The 17,180-nt window shown below is 41.6% G+C and overlaps 1 protein-coding gene across 7 annotated transcripts in view; it reads right to left on the bottom strand.

Moving 5' to 3' along the window:
• Positions 1-12,910: 12,910 nt before the first annotated feature.
• The window catches only part of cyld (cylindromatosis (turban tumor syndrome)), a 47,432-nt gene continuing 43,162 nt past the window's right edge, over positions 12,911-17,180 (bottom strand). For all 7 annotated transcript variants that reach the window (XM_084069815.1, XM_084069817.1, XM_084069819.1 and 4 more), the window contains one exon: positions 12,911-15,670. In XM_084069815.1, coding sequence (XP_083925941.1) covers positions 15,412-15,670 — 259 coding nt within the window. In that variant the 3' untranslated portion in view covers positions 12,911-15,411. The remainder of the gene's footprint in view (positions 15,671-17,180) is intronic.

The following is a 17,180-nucleotide window of genomic DNA, read 5'->3' as shown; positions in this document are numbered from 1 at the left end:
AATGTGTTGAACAAGTCAATGAGTGGATGTGCCAGAATTTTCTCCAATCAAACATAGACAAACTGAAGCCAATTAAGGACGATTAAAAGTACATTCCTTTTTTTATTTTTCCTTTATTTATTCAGGGAAGCCCATTGAGAGCAAGCTCTCTTTTTCAAGGACGCCCTGATAACAGCATATAAAATACATACATAATGAAAAACAATAACAAACATTTGAATCATCTTAAAATCGTCACAGATGCAAATAAATATAGTGTTACATGAAACAGGTGCAGTTACTATGTAATGTGTCCTCAATAAGTACCCTAAATGTCTCTATTGAGACCAATCGCTCCAGTTTTAGAGTCCTGAAGTTTGTTCCATTTGTGTGGAGAAATAAATGAGAGCAGTCTTTCCTTGTTCACTGCTCTTACGTGGACTGGTACAGTATATCTAATGTGTGTTTGTGAACGTGTTGAATGTCTAGTATCCTTTGGTTCAAAAAGCGAAGATAGGTACAAAGGAAGCTTACCACACAAGGCCTTATAAATAAATAAAATACAACGTTGCTCTCTACGTACTGCGAGCGATGGCCAACCCACTTTATCATATAAAATACAGTGATGTGTGTGATCATCATCACCAGTGATAAAACGTAGGGCACTGTGGACTGCTTCAAGAGGCTTAAGTGTGGAGATTGATTCTCAGCTTCAATCTGGAAAGTTAAAAACCACAACCCAAGCCAGAAACCTTGGTATCATCGTGGACTTGAATTTCAAAAGCCACATTAAGACAACTGCAAAGTCAGCCTACTATCACCTTAAGAATATATGACGGATAAAGGACTTAATGTACGTCTCAACAAGATTTGGGAAAAACCTGTCCATGCATTCATATTCAGCAACTACTAAGTGTAACAGTGTCTTTACAGGTCTACATAAAAATAAAATATCGTTCAGACGACTGCAGTTGATTCAGAATACTGCTGCTCGAGTACTTACTAATACCAAGAATGTGGATCATATCACTCCATTTCTTAGATTGTTGCACTGGCTCCCTGTCTGTCAAATCATTGATTTCAATGTACTACTGTTGGTTTCTAAAGCATTGAATGGTTTAGGGCCAAAATAAATAAATTTCTCGTGGTACATCATGAATCATCCAGACTTCTCAAGTCATTTGGGACAGGTCTGTTTTCTGAACCCAGAATCAGAACTAAAACATGGAGAAACAGTTTTTATGCACCGCATATCTGGAACAAATTCCCAGAAAACTGTGGGTCTGCTACAACTCTCAGTTCTGTGAAATCAAAGCTTAAGTAATTCCCTGCGTTTTACTGGGGTTTTTCAATCATTTCTTCTGCGCTGTCATTTTATTCTCTTACTCTCTTCTGTCAGGGGTTCTATTTTCAACCACAGGGGCGAGCGCTGGGACCAGGGGTTCTATTTACTAAAGACCTCAGGTTTGTCATACCACATGAACCCTAGCATACATATTCTGGGCATGTCACAAGTCACAACAGACAAATATTCGGAAGAAATAGGGAAACATTCAGTGAAAATAGCAACTCACAACGCATCACAATGCAGCGCTTTGTGAGCTTGTATATGAGCATTTGTTTGGCAAAGACATTTGGTGTAGAGGGGGAAAAAAGGACGAAGACAGACCCCTGGGGAACCCTGCGACTTACTGTAGAGTGTAAGTGGTTTACCACTTACTCCGGTCAACCAACTTTATTTCTCTATTTCAAAAATAGAGAAAATCACAGATCTACAAGCTACTTCTAAAACTGTAATTTCTTTAAAAAAAATGTCACCTACAGCACTGTTTCCCAAACAGTGGGTCGCGAGTAAATACCCCTTTATTTTTTATTTCTTACATTTAGTTTTTATCCAAAAAAGATCAAATTTTTTCACAAGTTAAAAACAAATTCAAAAGTTTTTTTTTTAATCCATAAAATAAAATAAAAAATAATTAAAATCCATTAATTAGAGGGAAAAGGGACTTTTAAGAAGTAATGATGCGACGTGTTGTGAGTTCGACTATTTTCACTATTTTGGGTCTCGGGGAGACATCAAATTTCCCTTTTGGGTCTCGAGCTAAAAGGTTTGGTGACACAGTATACTGACATGCCAGGTTATAAGTGGTAAAACGCTGATCCCATTCAGTGCATCAGTTGTTGTTTAACTCCCACATCACATGAACCAAATCGTCTTCATCCAACAGCCCTGGGTTTGAATCCCACCACAGGACCCTTGTTGCATGCTGACATACTGTACCTAGGGCTGTCACCATTATGACCATTCATTGTTGCGCACGTAATTGCGATTAACGCTTTCATTGTGTTTCTGTTGTTGAACATTGCAAGATTATGAATAGAAATCACATTTCTGTTTGTCTTTTATAGGCTTCGTAAAATGAGGTTGCGCGGGGCAAGATATGACAAATAACTAACATACCGTATGTAACAACTTTATACTTTGAAAAAAACATTATTAGTGGAAATAGTCGAAGATCTACAATCTGAAAGGGTTGTTTTGAGCTTGTAGATCTATTTCCACAATTAATGTGTATAAAAAAATATAAAATAATGAATAAATAAATAAATAATAATAAAGAAATGTTTGAAAATATATGGAAATGATTATGACGATTATGACGATTATGTAAGAAATAATTGCAATCTTCTCAAATAATTGCGATTAGGCGATTATGTAATTGTGACAGGCCTAGTTGCATGGTGACACACCCCCGCTTTGCCCTTCACTTTCCTGTCGTTCTCCACTGGCCTAAAAAAAGAGAAGAAAAACACTGAGCCTAATTTATACTCCGCAGCACGATGGTGTCCCTTGCCGAAAATAACAGCTTTTCAAGTTAACACGGAGACTTTAGAGAGTGACAGGGCAGGGGCATCTGAACACTTATATGATAAGGGCTGAGCAAGAGTGGATCTTCAGCAACGTTACAACCACTTCAGACTTATCATTAGAAGTTTGACTGGAGGAAGAGTGTGTGGACATCCATCCAAATAGAGACACTGCGCAGTATCATGTATTACAGCCAGCTACCGGGGGCAATCCACCACGCAAAATTGATTAATATTTGCTTTCAAAATGACACGGCATGATGCATGGGAGCCCTCCAGATGCAAATGAACACTTTAAAGGAGATGAATAGCCTCAAAGGAGGATTGTAAAGTTCAAGCGGGGGATTTGCATATTTATATTACAACTTACTGATAATAAGCGAGGCAGGAGGGAGCAAATGCAATCCGTTTGTCAACGTACGGCCACTACATTACAAAAAGTAGACCTTATTAACTTCTGTGAACTGATATGTTCAATTACTCGCCACAATAGCTGCGCTGAAGACGTATTGTACTGCGTTTTGACTGTATAATACAATTTAGATGAAGGCAGAGACATGACACAATTGATGATGCATTTAGAATGACACAGGAAAGGTGTTGTAGAAAATCTAGCTCATAGCAACACTCAATTATTTAGTTCACACAGAAAAGGAAAAAAAACTGAACTCAACTGAAATGAAACAATTCAACCTTACTGTACCTATATATGTACATTTATTTCATCTACACAAATTAGCAACATCTTTCTCTGTTTCTATGATTTCATCAGTGTCATTTGTGCTATTCTGCATCATTTTAGGTTAGTTTTAGGGGTTAAGGTCTAGTTACGTCTGAATGTCCGGTATCGTTTGAAATTGATTGGTGGTAAATTGAATCGATGTCATGTTTAGGGAAAACAATAACGGCTAATATAGTCCATGAGCCAGACAAGATTTCATTATCGAAAGAGTGGGCAAAACCATACCTATATTAAATTGTTTATAGGGTCAATATAAGTAAATAAATATATGATAACCTTTCCACAGGAGCAGCTTTTTCATATTTTTCACACATTTGTTATTTCCCCATACATACATGACAGGTGAAAAATGACAAAATTTAAAAAATAGTTATCATAATGAAACTTCCCCAGTTGATTACTTACATGAAGACAATGATTTATCGTATTACAAGTTTTCTGAAATTGTATATTTAAATATGCAAATTAGGCATTAGGAAAATATGCCCGAATTTGCATAACTTTCCAGAATCAACATTGGAACATTGGACAAGTCAACATTCTTATTTCATTTTGTTAAGATGTTGGAGTCAAAGGTTTTTAATGAGGGAATATTCAATATCTGGCTCCATTTTGGGGCTCTGGCTCATGGACTAAATGCCTAATTTGCATATTTAAATGTACAATTTCAGAAAACTTGTAATACGATAATTCATTGTCTTCATGTAAGTAATCAACTGGGGAAGTTTCATTATGATAACTATTTTTAAGTTTTTTTCACCTGTCATGTAGGCTACGTATGGGGAAAATAACAAAATGTGTGATAAATATGAAAAAGCTCCAAGGTGCTCCAAAATAAGCATGTTTATTGGAAGAGGCGGGAAGCTATGTTAAAACCGGGAAAGCATCTACCGTATGTCATTTAAGATTTTTGCGTTGGCTATTCAAAAATAGGTGTGTGTTGTCCACAGCTAGAGACATGTCAGGATCTGAGCAATTAGACCTGATTTGCACTTGCACGTTGCACTACAGTGTCGCATGCCGAAGATAGCCGACATCTCAAAACGCATTGCATCCGCAACGCACTTTGACCTTATAGGTCTGCTATTTTAGGCGAGTGACACCGTCGTACGACAAGAGCATAAATTAGGGACTAGGGACAGCAAGGACCTGTTGTCTCCATACAGGGCCTGAGTGAGGTAGGCTTGATTTTGCATATCGTGTCGTGCACCGCTAATAGCCGATCTACAAGCCCACAACGCGTTCGCAGGCTTTAGGGTTGGGGGTAAAAAATGCAAATGCAAAAAAAAATAATTTATGGCATTGGTGTCCTAAAATGTTGATGTCCCCACAAGTGTAGTAATATATACTGTATGTGTGGGTGAGAGTGCGGGACAGACTTGTGTGGATGCTTTGGGAGATTAGAAGGCTCCTTCCTTCCAGGTGTGGGTCTCATTATGTAGAGTAGGCCCTGCAGTTGAGACGGGCCCTTTCTCCACCGTGTTCAGTTGAGACGGGCCCTTTCTCCCCCGTGTTCAGTAGAGACGGGCCCTTTCTCCACTGTGTTCAGTTGAGACGGGCCCTTTCTCCCCCGTGTTCAGTTGAGACGGACCCTTTCTCCCCCGTGTTCAGTTGAGACGGGCCCTTTCTCCCCCGTGTTCAGTTGAGACGGGCCCTTTCTCCACCGTGTTCAGTTGAGACGGACCCTTTCTCCCCCGTGTTCAGTTGAGACGGGCCCTTTCTCCCCCGTGTTCAGTTGAGACGGACCCTTTCTCCCCCGTGTTCAGTTGAGACGGACCCTTTCTCCCCCGTGTTCAGTTGAGACGGACCCTTTCTCCCCCGTGTTCAGTTGAGACGGGCCCTTTCTCCCCCGTGTTCAGTAGAGACGGGCCCATTCTCCACTGTGTTCTGCGGCTTTGTAAGGATCAAGAGGATTTATTGCAGCTGGCTGCCTTCCAGTCACCTGAAACGAAAACAAAAAAAAAATAAGCAAACTGGAAAACGAGGACCGCGGGGAGAATTCACCAATGTCAATCCACTCACCTGTACTGCACTGTAAAAATCTTCAGTTTTAAAGGTACAATCCTTAAGTTTCATGTCCGACACGCCCGGGATTTGATCCCTGGTCTTCTGTGTTGGTCTCCTCAAATAAGTGTAATCAGCATGTAATCATTCATACTATTAAAGGTTAAACGCTTGTGAGACGAGAACATCATTTGATTGTAGAAAATATATAATACTGGGTTGAACCACAGGCGTGTTGTTTACTATTTTATATATATATGTTTTATATACTGAAAATAGCAGATCTACAAGCTCACAATGCACCGCAGTGTGGCATCTTCTGAGCTTGCAGATCTCCTATTTTCAGTGCCAAACAGACGCCAAGTATAACACAGGCTTCTCTCCTCTTTGGGCCCTGGAGCTAACAGGTCCCTGCTGCTCCTGCTAATTGCCCAGATCCTGACATTTCTCTAACTGTGGACATAATGAATTATGAAAGTGGCTGAACAAGACATGCCCCCCCCCACACACACACCCCTATCCCCTTAGCTTAGGTTCCCGCCTCTTCCAATAAACATGTTGATTTTGGAGCACCTTGGTCCCATCTATTAGCCGTTATTGTTTTCCCTAAACATGACATTGATTCAATTTACCACCAATCAATTTCAAACGGTTCTGACATTCAGATATGACCTTAAAGCCAGGCGGTCCCGAGAACTATGATTACGATTAAACTTTCTGCTAATGAGGTGATTTCTCTTCGCGCGAAGGCGTTCGACAACAACCCAACCCCGGCAACGGTCAGTAAAAATTAGATCAATTATCGCAAACAAAACGGCCTTAACTTGATTACCCCTTTGCACCCGCTAATTTGTGTAATTAATAACCCCCGTCCTCGGCGGCGGAGGGCAGTTTATTAATAACAATCTATATCTGCATGCGCTAATGAAACGGCGGGGGCGAGGCCATCCGTTATGCAGGTAATGTCATAATCAATGGGCACCACGGCGCGCATGTTAATTACAGCTGTTATTAATTGTTACAGTCGGAACCTGAATGCTAGTACTACATGCTGTCAGCACCCTTTTGTCCTATTATGTATGGCAATCAGCGGATTGAAAATGGCAAATCTAATTAGCCATTCAGCCAGGGCAGGCTGGGAGGCCAAATGAGACGGTATCAACCCTGACAGCTGGCAGCCGAGGCGCCGTTCACACTGGGCGCCGAACAAAACCAGCATTATGCGCTGCCACCGGCGACAACAGGAAAAGGGATGTATCGCAAACTAATAAATACATTCACAGTAGCAGCCTGCCATATCACACAATGGCCTAACGAAATGCCTGCTTGATGCCTTTGTTGGTGGTACAAGGGGTGTTTATGCCTTTATCTGTGCATTGAGATGGGAAGGGGGGTGGAAGGGTATCTAGTCTTCTACACAAGTGGTTCTCAAACTGTGGGTCGGTCCCCAAATGATTTTGGGTTGGGGGGGGGGTCCAAATGATTCTTAATGAGCATTGTTTTCTCACTCGACAGTAAACAAACCAACATACAGTATAAGTGTACACAAGGTATCTGCACATTTCTAAAGTGATAATTTAACAACTTTGAAGACTTTTAATACCTCTTAAGTGGTATTCTTTTTTTTTTTCTCCATTACTGTCATCAAAAGTAGTCAACAAACTGTACCATAAATGTGGCCCCCAGGGGCCCATGGGGGGGCCACAGGCGCAATGTTGCTCCAATACGCACCAAACTTGGCACAAACACTGTTCAGGGATCTGCCATGACATTAGTCACATAAAACGTATAATTTGCACACATATTGGGCACTACAGCAGTGTTACAGCAGTGTCTAACATTTCAAGCGCAATATAGGACTGGATTTGAGGGCCTGAAAATCGAGTCACAAAAACGTGTGTGAATTTACTAAATTTGGCTTTTCAAAATAAGTCGGTAAATCTGACCCACAGCCAGGGTTGCCAGATCTGCTTATTATAATTTCCCCGCAATATTTTATTTGAAAATAGCCGATCTGCAAGCTCACAACGCATCGCGAGCTTGTAGATCTGCTACTTTCAAATAGCTGATGTATATGTTAAAGTGCTCATGTGGGCCATAGTCGCTTCTTTCGGGCTGGTTTTCCTAGACCTGGTTGCTTGTTTCTCTCACAGAATATGGCAACACTGTCTGTGACTCACCCACACCATTCATACTGTCTGTGACTCGCCCACACCACTGCAGTGACACAAAACGCAAACAAGGAAGTGGAGGGAGTCTCGGGCAATTTAGAACACTTCCGGGGTAATCTTTACATCTACTCGGTCTTTTGTGTGTGCACCCCAGACAGTTTCTAAGTTTTAACATCAGTCACCAGAAGCAGGGACGTGTTTTCAATGTGTCTTACATTCATTGGAAGGATAGCACGTTGTTGAAAATCATAAAAAACGTCATGCCTAGACTATAGTACTGTATGTTGTTGAAAACTATAAAACATGTTCTATATAGTATGTTGTTGAAAATCAGAATTGTATGATCGCCAGGTACAGCACTGCATTATGATGTTTGAAATGAGTCTGTTATACCATGTTTGACATTTATTGCTCTCCCCCCTCTCTCTCTCTCTCTCTCTCAAGCATCCATATTTAAGCAGACGGCAGCTTGCGTCTCCATCCAGCAAGCCACCTGTAAATAATGCAGTGTTAAAGGTGGCAGCCAGGATTAGGGGGTGAACAGGTGTGCCGACCCCCCACCCCACCCCACCTCCCAACACACACACACACACACACACACACACACACACACACACACACACACACACACACACACACACACACACACACACACACACACACACACACACACACACACACACACACACACACACACACACACACACACACACACACACACACACACAACCACATCCACCGCCCTGTCACCCCCTAAGTCTCACTCTCAGCCCCAGCCATCCGTAGTCTTAGCACCGCAGGTGCTGAGTGCCAGCATGGCATGCCCAGGGGGGCCACCGGCCCTTTCCCTCTCACCATACTCAGAGCAGTGATGGGCAATAAAACCACTTCACACCTTAAGTGAAAGATACGACTTTAAATATTTTACACGCATTCTGCATATGCAATTTACCCGCACCTGGCTCTCAGAGGCAACAACATCTGGTAGCAGTTGCTTTAGAGGCAATTAATTCTTCAGCCAAGCGACCATAGGGTCCTCTCGCTGAATATCTGTGGAGAGGAGGCTTATGTGTGAAGCTCTGTGGAGCGCAAACATGCTAAGAGAAGCACCCAGCATAATAGGTCTGGCGTTAGAAAAGATAGTGTTATTATTTTTTTCATTATTGTTATTGCATCGTATTGTTTTAGAGAGAGGCCAATGTCCTTTACAAATGTAACAATATAGCCTACATTGCATGATGAAATACACTCGTTATTAAATGTTATTGTTTTAGCCCTTATCAAAACCTAATGAGAATGCTATTTTCCTTGATCGCTGCCCTCCACATCTCAGAGGCAAATACTGTACTTTTTACTCCACTACAATGATTTGAAAACTTTTGTTATGTTTTTAGTTAGATTTTGATTATCATTACAAAACATACATTAAGCACTTCAGCCCTATTTAAACTTTGGCTATTTGAAAATAGCCGATCTACAAGCTCACAATGCGTCGCAATTGTGGGCTTGTGGATCTGCTATTTTCAAAAGATTTTAATACATTTTGATACATAATAATACCTTGTGAAACGGAAACATTCAGCATAATGAGTACTTTTACTTTAGTTACTAGTTACTTTGCAGATATAAATTATTATAAAACACACATTAACCACTTTAGCCCTATTTTATACATAGGCTATTTGAAAATAGCCGATCTACAAGCTCACAACGCGTCGCGACGCGTTGTGAGCTTGTAGATCTGCTATTTTCAAACATTTTAGTACTTTTAGTTTTGGTACTTTTAAGTATATTTTGATGACAATACTTTTGTACTTTTACTCAAGTCAATTTTGATTACCGGACTTTTACTTGTAACAGAGTATAGCTACATTGCAGTATTGATGCTTTTACTTAAGTTAAAAAAGATATAGTACTTTTACCATAATGCTATTTTCACTTACACTTTTAAAAAACCCATGCGTTGTGCCGTGAGGGTGCAGACTAGCAGACACCAACCCGGGACTCCTTGATGGGCTGCCCTCCACTCCCTCCTCCTACCCAGCAGAACCCTATAACGACATGCCCAACATAAGGGTGGCAGGTTGAGAGTGGTTAAGCCCTGTGTGTGACTTTTAAATATTTAACCAATGAAAAAGCATTAACAAGAGCGTGTGACTAAATAACCACACTACTAGATCCTTTGGAACGCCGGTTCTCTTTTTTTTCTCTCTTCCATTTCCTGAAAAGTAACGTTTTTGGACGTATAAGGTTTGTGCCCGAAAGCGATCAGTCTACAAAAAGAAAACAGGGCTGGATAATGATGAAAAATGACTGGCTGTTAAGAGAAATAAAGAAAAAAAGCCAACGTTACAACATGGTTTTCAAGATGGCTTAAGGTGATTGAATAACTGCCGAATTAATTCTTTGAGCTATAAACATTTTGGTTTGATTGTGCTCCTTTTGACTTCACAGAGACCTGACCTTTTGAAGCCACTGAATAAAACCCCGTTATCACAATGGAGTTAAAACGGCGACTAAGTGGTATATTGGGTTAGCATCTGATTGGCTTGAAATTGTTCTCGCTTTGACTCTTTTTCATCTTTAGTGGTCGGAAATCACTGTTTTCCTGTTGTCTGAATGGCCTTAAACATTTTACCTTCCTCCGGCACTGATAGGATTTCTTTGTATTCCGCTGTCTGTTTCCCATGGGAATGAGAGTGGCTTTGGAGTTCAATGCTAAGTAGGAACTGCTCTGCATTCCTATGTGTAGTAGTGGTGGCAGACTCCCGTTTACCTTATGGGAGAGAGATGATGTTTACCATAAATGATACCGGCGGGCATTTTCTGCCAAGGTCCAACGTGTGGTATTGTAGACGTGAGCACAACACAGGGACAAGGTTATGAAAGAACAAAACAGTCCTCTGCAACATTAATGAGAAAGAACAGCATAGTCAGACATTTGACTAATATCCCAAATCAGCACCAAAATAAAGGAGCAAAGTACAGTCTGAGTTTATGGTGGGAAAAGTTTTGCTGCTCAAGGTCAGAGTAAAAAAAACAAAAAAAGGGCGATTGCTTTGGTGAATGGAAATTATTTGAATAATGGATAAGATGATATGGGACAAGTTCATAATAATAATATTATTATGAACTTGTTCCATATCATCGTGTCCAGTATCCAGTATTATGGGAATCGTTGCCTTTTTGTCTATTTATTTGGGTTTTTGCTGATTGTTTTGGTGAATTCAGCAGTTGTGGACCACGCGGTTTAATTCTTGTGAATGGAAAGTTCAAACCCGGGGTAGGGATGAGTTACATCATTCATGATGTACTTCCTTTTGTCCTGGTTTATTTGGCTTTTCGGTTTTGTTGAATGGAAACGGGACTTTTTGGCAGGTGCCACATAATTCAAATTTAATCAGCAAATGGGGGTCATTTTGTGGCATATCCAATTTCCCCTGTGCGTGTTTGTTTTCCCTGTAGGTTCAGCGAACGTAAATGACAGGTTAACGTATGTTGTAGTTCCAAGTGCACCATTGCTCTTTTGGCTGGAGAAAAATTCAAGAAGCATTGGCAGGTGAAGTTAACGCTCTGGTGTTTGACGATGCTGCCGTGTTTGTTGTTAAGGGGTGGGGTTAAGGTGTTAGGTGGACACTGGCTGTTTATCATAAACACGGCCCGGGCCCAGAAGAAGAGGGGGTCCATCTGCTTTGATTTTATTCAGCGATTCTCCCCCAGGGGCCCGGAGCTGGAGTGAGAGAATAACAATACTTTGAGCCCATCTGCTCCCGCAGCACCAACCCCGGCTAAATTATCACACGCTACGAGCGACTGGCATATGCTGTGGCATAAAGCTACAAGAGGGCATTGTGTGCCAGCTGTTGTGTTGACAAATACTTATCTGGCAGTTCTGAAGTCAAGCTTGGTAAGCTGGTTTCAAGTTTTTTGACACGAAAAAAAAACAACAACTAAACGGGGGAGCCGGTTGGGAAGGTTGAGGGTGAAGAAACTGGAAGCTTCCTGTGTGGTGGGAGGGAGATGCATGTTTAATACATGCTGATTTATCTCGGGGTCTTTGTTAAAGATTGCCTGGGGGGATTTGGGTCACCGCATATGGAACTCAATCCATAGCATATACAGTACAGTAGGGCAGTGAAAGAGACCGAAGAAAACCCCCATACAAAACAGACCAGCCCTCTTAATCTTTGTAATCCTGCTGTAGAATATTAACCAACAACAGGCTGCATGTGTGATCACATTGTTGTCGTCATCTACTTCACAGAACAGGAGATGACATAAATTGGGGGTGATCACGCTAACGTCCCTGTTGATAAATAATGCACATTTGTGTTATGCTGTACCGTACTTGTAGGTTGGTGCTTTGCTTTCTCAAACGGTTGCCTGTAACATTTATGTTTGCCCTGATGCTGTTCCCGTAAACCTGGTCTCCCCCGAAAGAAAATGTTTAGTCATTAAGACAATTTTCTTACGGTGTTAAATGACCATAGCTCCCAAAATCTTGGAGTTATATTGAATTGAATTATAATCCATTTACATTTAAGAAGCAGCAGCGAGATTTGTTGGATAAGCCAATACATAAGGCTAAAGGGTAGTCCTTGGTGCTTAGGAACCAGTGGTGTAAAGTAACAAGGTACATTTACTCAAGTACTGTACTTTTACTTCTACTCCACTACATCTAAGAGGCAAAGAAATATTGTACTTTTACTCCACTACAATTATTTGAAAACTTTCGTTACTAGTTACTTTGTAGACTTTGATTATTACAAAACAAACATTAACCACTACATTTAGGTCATTTGAGCTTGTAGATCTGCTATTTTCAAAAGATTTTTGTCTGCATAATGAGTACTTTCAACTTTTGGTACGTTAAGTACATCTTGAATTCCGTACTTTAACTTGTAACAGAGTATTTCTACATTGCAGTATTGATACTTTTACTTAAGTACTTTTTTCCACCACTGTTAGGAACTATGCGCTAAGGACTAACAGTCACAGCTGGAATAACATCGGACCGATCATGAACCGGATTCAAACGTTTTATACATGCAGTGTAACGTTTTGACTGCTCTGTGCCAAACAGACTGAACGAACCACTTTGCAACAAGGCCTCATTCTTCCATTTCATCCACAACACACGATTTAGTACCTTTTGAAAAAAAAAACGTTTTTTTATTTAGTTAACATTTACAGAAACATCATCACTGACATTGACTTCCTTCCGTTTTTGCATACAGCATTGTCTACACTGTACAGACAAACAAAAGTCAAACGTCCCCGTATGCGCTCCACAAAGACTCACACGGTGTCCTCCTTGTGGACAATTATTGTCCTCGTCAGTGAAAAGCTTCTACATATCAGCAGTGCAGATACAGGTCGTTCCCTCTTCAGGGGAGGAAGGGGGGGGGGGGGGGGGGGTGATTACAAGGGGATGCTGGGACTTGTAGTTCATCCAGGACTTCACTTGAAAAAAGGCTTCCTATGACATACATTGTGTTCATGACCAAATGCTATATATATACTGTACACATATACAGTATGTATACATAACTTTAACCCTGTTTTTTTTTTACATGGAGCCTAGGACATTGGTTCTCAAAGTGGGTCCCATGGAACCCCCCCCAAGGGGTCCTTGGGGGGGGTTCCAGGTGGTCCCCGGTAAAAGTAGTTAACATAGCCTGACAATCATTTCAACCAATTTATATTTTGGCTATTCAAAAATAGCAGATGTACAAGCTCACAACGCGTCACTTTGGTGAACAATTTTGTTTTAAAAAAAACTTCCCTTCTGGGGGTCCCTGGCACTAAATATTTTCCGATGGTGGTCGGCGGGCCAAATACATATCAATTTGAGGGTCCTTGAGACATAATAGAGTTTGAGAACCACTGGCCTAGGAGAAAGCCAAAAAGCCTTTACACATTTGGAGGTCTCCAAGTACCCAGCCTGGTTCCTCCTCACCTCCTGTCTTTATAACACTGCAACACAGTATGTTCAGTAGTTTCAATGGGACAGCGTCAACTACAACGTCTCACCTTAGTAATACAGTGAGACAGGGTTAAAAGCCTGATTCATGTGTACTTGGTTCGTTTGCGCAGTGCGGGTGTCTTTCCGCCAAAAATAGCAGATCTACAACTCGCGTCGTGTCACGCTTATACGACGAGTTGAGAGCTTGTAGATCTGTTCATTTCAGCGGCACGACACCCACGTTGCAATTATGTATAACTCAAGCTTTTTTAGAAGTATCCGACGCTTGTAATGTATCACCTGTATCACCCCTTGGTTTCTTTTTATTTCATTAAAAAGGGAATTACAAGTTTGTAAATATATATATAATATATGCGGATTAGAATATAATAAATAGTACTGGATCAAATAAGTTCACTTAAGTTATCCGATGCACGGCTGGAAACTGGACACATTGTAACACACTTGAATGAAAAAAAGGCAGCGAGAACAAACCACTTTGACGAGTATTCTCCTCTCACCCAATGGTTATCCAAACTCCTGAGGGGGGCGGAGTTAAGCCTTCAGTAAACATAAAACACAATTTTTAGTTCTAGTTCCTTCTCGACACGCCAAGTAAAAAAAACAAAAAAAAATGGATATCGCAGTCTTCACATCAAACTGTTAACTGAATTATTATTCAGGAACGACAACAAAAAATTACCGTTTTTATGTTTGTTTTTTTCCAGTACCGCAACTCGCTAACCGCGTGAACAACTCAGACAATGTATAAATGTAATAAACATACATTGTAAGGACATCTAGGCGACGTTATGTTGGGCGTGGATGGATGTACTGTATACACGTGAAACCGCTTCACAAGGAGTAGAGAATACTGTGGTCTTTGATGATGGGAGTCGTACAGGTTAAAGTGTGACTATACTGTCCATGATGACGATGCTCTGTCGGACACAGCGGAGGCTTCTAGCGACTGAGGAGATTTCACACAAGCTTGTAGAGAGAGGAACAGCACGTTGGTCTGTGGATGAGGGGGTTTTGTGCGCGCGCCCACTTTAAAAAAAACGCGTATCTCCTCCCAAACTTTTTGCGCTTGATTAATAAAAGCAGAACTCACCCCCACCGGTTAAAATGAGCTGCTCTCTAGTCCCTGACTGTTCTTGGATTTTTTTGTTTGTTTTGTTACAAGCGTTGGGAGACGAGTTTGGAGACCGCTCGGAGACGAGCGGACCCCTCCCCAACCTCGCCCCCCCATTGCCTTGCCTTGGAAGGGGAGGGACTCTTCCAGCAGGCCTGTTATGTCCTCAACTCATTTAGCACTGCTAACCGGCGCGCTCCACTGAGGCACAAGGAAGCTACAGAGAGATGCATGAAGACACAAACACTTCAAATAACGCACAGTGCAAAAATAGGTTTCTTACCTCCTCCCCCTCAACAACCCTTACCCTTACCACAGCCGACCCCCCCCCCCCCCCCCCCACCTCGTTATAACCTCTGTGGAAAAGAGAGATGCGGCCGGGGCTAGAGGCGTTGAGGAGGAGAGGTGGGGGCAGACAGGAAGTTAGCGGTCGGTAGGTAGGTAGGTAGGTCGACTCCTCCACCCCTCCTTGGGGGTCTGTCTTGGTCAGTCAGTTCCTTCAGTCTTTTCTCTGTCAGTTTTATTTTTTTGGGAGGGGTGAGGGGTCTCACTGTGGGGGTCTCTCCTGCCCCCTCTGAGGTGGCGGTGGTAGATGATGGAGGTGTGGATGTGTGTGTGTTTCTACTTGTAGAGGCTCATGGTGGGACTCTGGTACATACACATGTAGGCGTCGCAGAGCAGCCGCCGGGCCTGGCCCTGGATGCTCTTGGGGTCCAGGAGGTGCAGCTCCTCGGGGGTCATCTTCAGGTAGGCGCCCGCCTCCGGGCACGGGGACACCTGGGGGATGTTGAAGCCGTTCTGCCCTCCTGTGGGGAAGGGAGGGAACCACACACACAAATAAAACTGTTTTTATTTTCCAAAGACCCCCAGTATGGTAGCCTAGTTATGCATTAGGACAGGGGGTCTTCAATGTTGTTCAGGCCAAGGACCCCTTATAGCCGAGAGAGAGATGAAGCAGGGACCCCCCACTAGATATTGTATAAAATTGTGTCACAGAATAAAGAATAATCTTTTTCATAGATTTCATAGATAGCTTCATACTTGTTTGACAGCACGATCATCAGTGTATTTTCGGCCACTTAACCTTTTAAACCCACAATACTTAGCAAACTTGACCAGCTCTTTTCCTCCTCTACACTAAATCTCTTCGACGAAAATAGCCGATCTACAAGCTCACAACGTGCTGCTGCTGTTAGAACCAGAGCTGGGTTACGGTAACCGCTTGAAGCGGTTGTCAAATGGAAATTCAAGCTCACAAAGTCACATCACAATGCTTTAAGAGCTTGTAGATCTTCTATTTTTTTCAGATTTCTGCCTATTATTGACATGCCCAAAATAGGTACGTTATAAGTTCAAAGAACTGCTTAAATAAATAGTGGGAAACAAATGAGCCATTTGTTTTGGGTGGGGTTGTTTAGTGTATCAAGGAGAATTCAAATAATGGCATGCAAGTTGTCATACATAGGAAAGTGCTTGCAAATGCTTTTTTGATGAATGACAAAAAAAGAACCTGGTCCTTATTATGACTTGGCAACTTAATTGGAGCCTACACATGTATTAACCACAAATAAATAAATACATTCATTTATAAAAATAAAAATAAATCAACTTGGCCCCTCTCTGTCTGGAACGAACTCCCCACGCAGAAAAAGCAGTTATTTAATAGCAGGGAATATACTGCTAATATACATTTCCTAAAGGTTTTTTAATGATGTTAGTCTTAATGGTAATTGGGAATGCATATGGAATTTTGTAGTATACTGCCCATAGTATATATTGCACTGTGTCTGTGCAATATATGTAAATGCAAAGTCTTATTGAGTTTGAACAAAGTGCATCGGTATTGAGAAACCAAGATCGGCACATCTTTGCACTAATGCAAGCTGCCCAGCATTCATCACGTTAAATGACGATGACATTGATCCCGATGGCAAGTTTTTTTTTTATCAAGCCCTTAGTCTGTCCCACCACCACCACCACCACCACTGAATGGCTACCATCATCTAGGGCAGTGCTTCTCAGAGTAGGGTTATCACACCATCATTTATGCATTCTTGCATATAACCAGGGGTCCTTGGGGGGGAGGGGGGGGGGGGTTCCAGGGGGTCCCCAGCTAAAGTAGTTAACATAGCATCACAATCATTTTAACCACTTTATCCATTTATGTGTTGGCTATTCAAAAATAGCAGATCTACAAGCTCACTGCGCGTCACTTCGAGCTTGTACATCTGCTATTTTTTGAAATATTTTGAAGAATCGAAAATTAATGTTTACAAAAATGTAATAATTTATATTTTTATCTTTTTACACAAATCT

This window comes from Gymnoscopelus microlampas (genome assembly GCF_963454915.1).
Source record: "Gymnoscopelus microlampas genome assembly, chromosome: 1".
NCBI lineage: Eukaryota > Metazoa > Chordata > Actinopteri > Myctophiformes > Myctophidae > Gymnoscopelus > Gymnoscopelus microlampas.
This window is presented reverse-complemented; position numbering and strand designations above follow the sequence as displayed.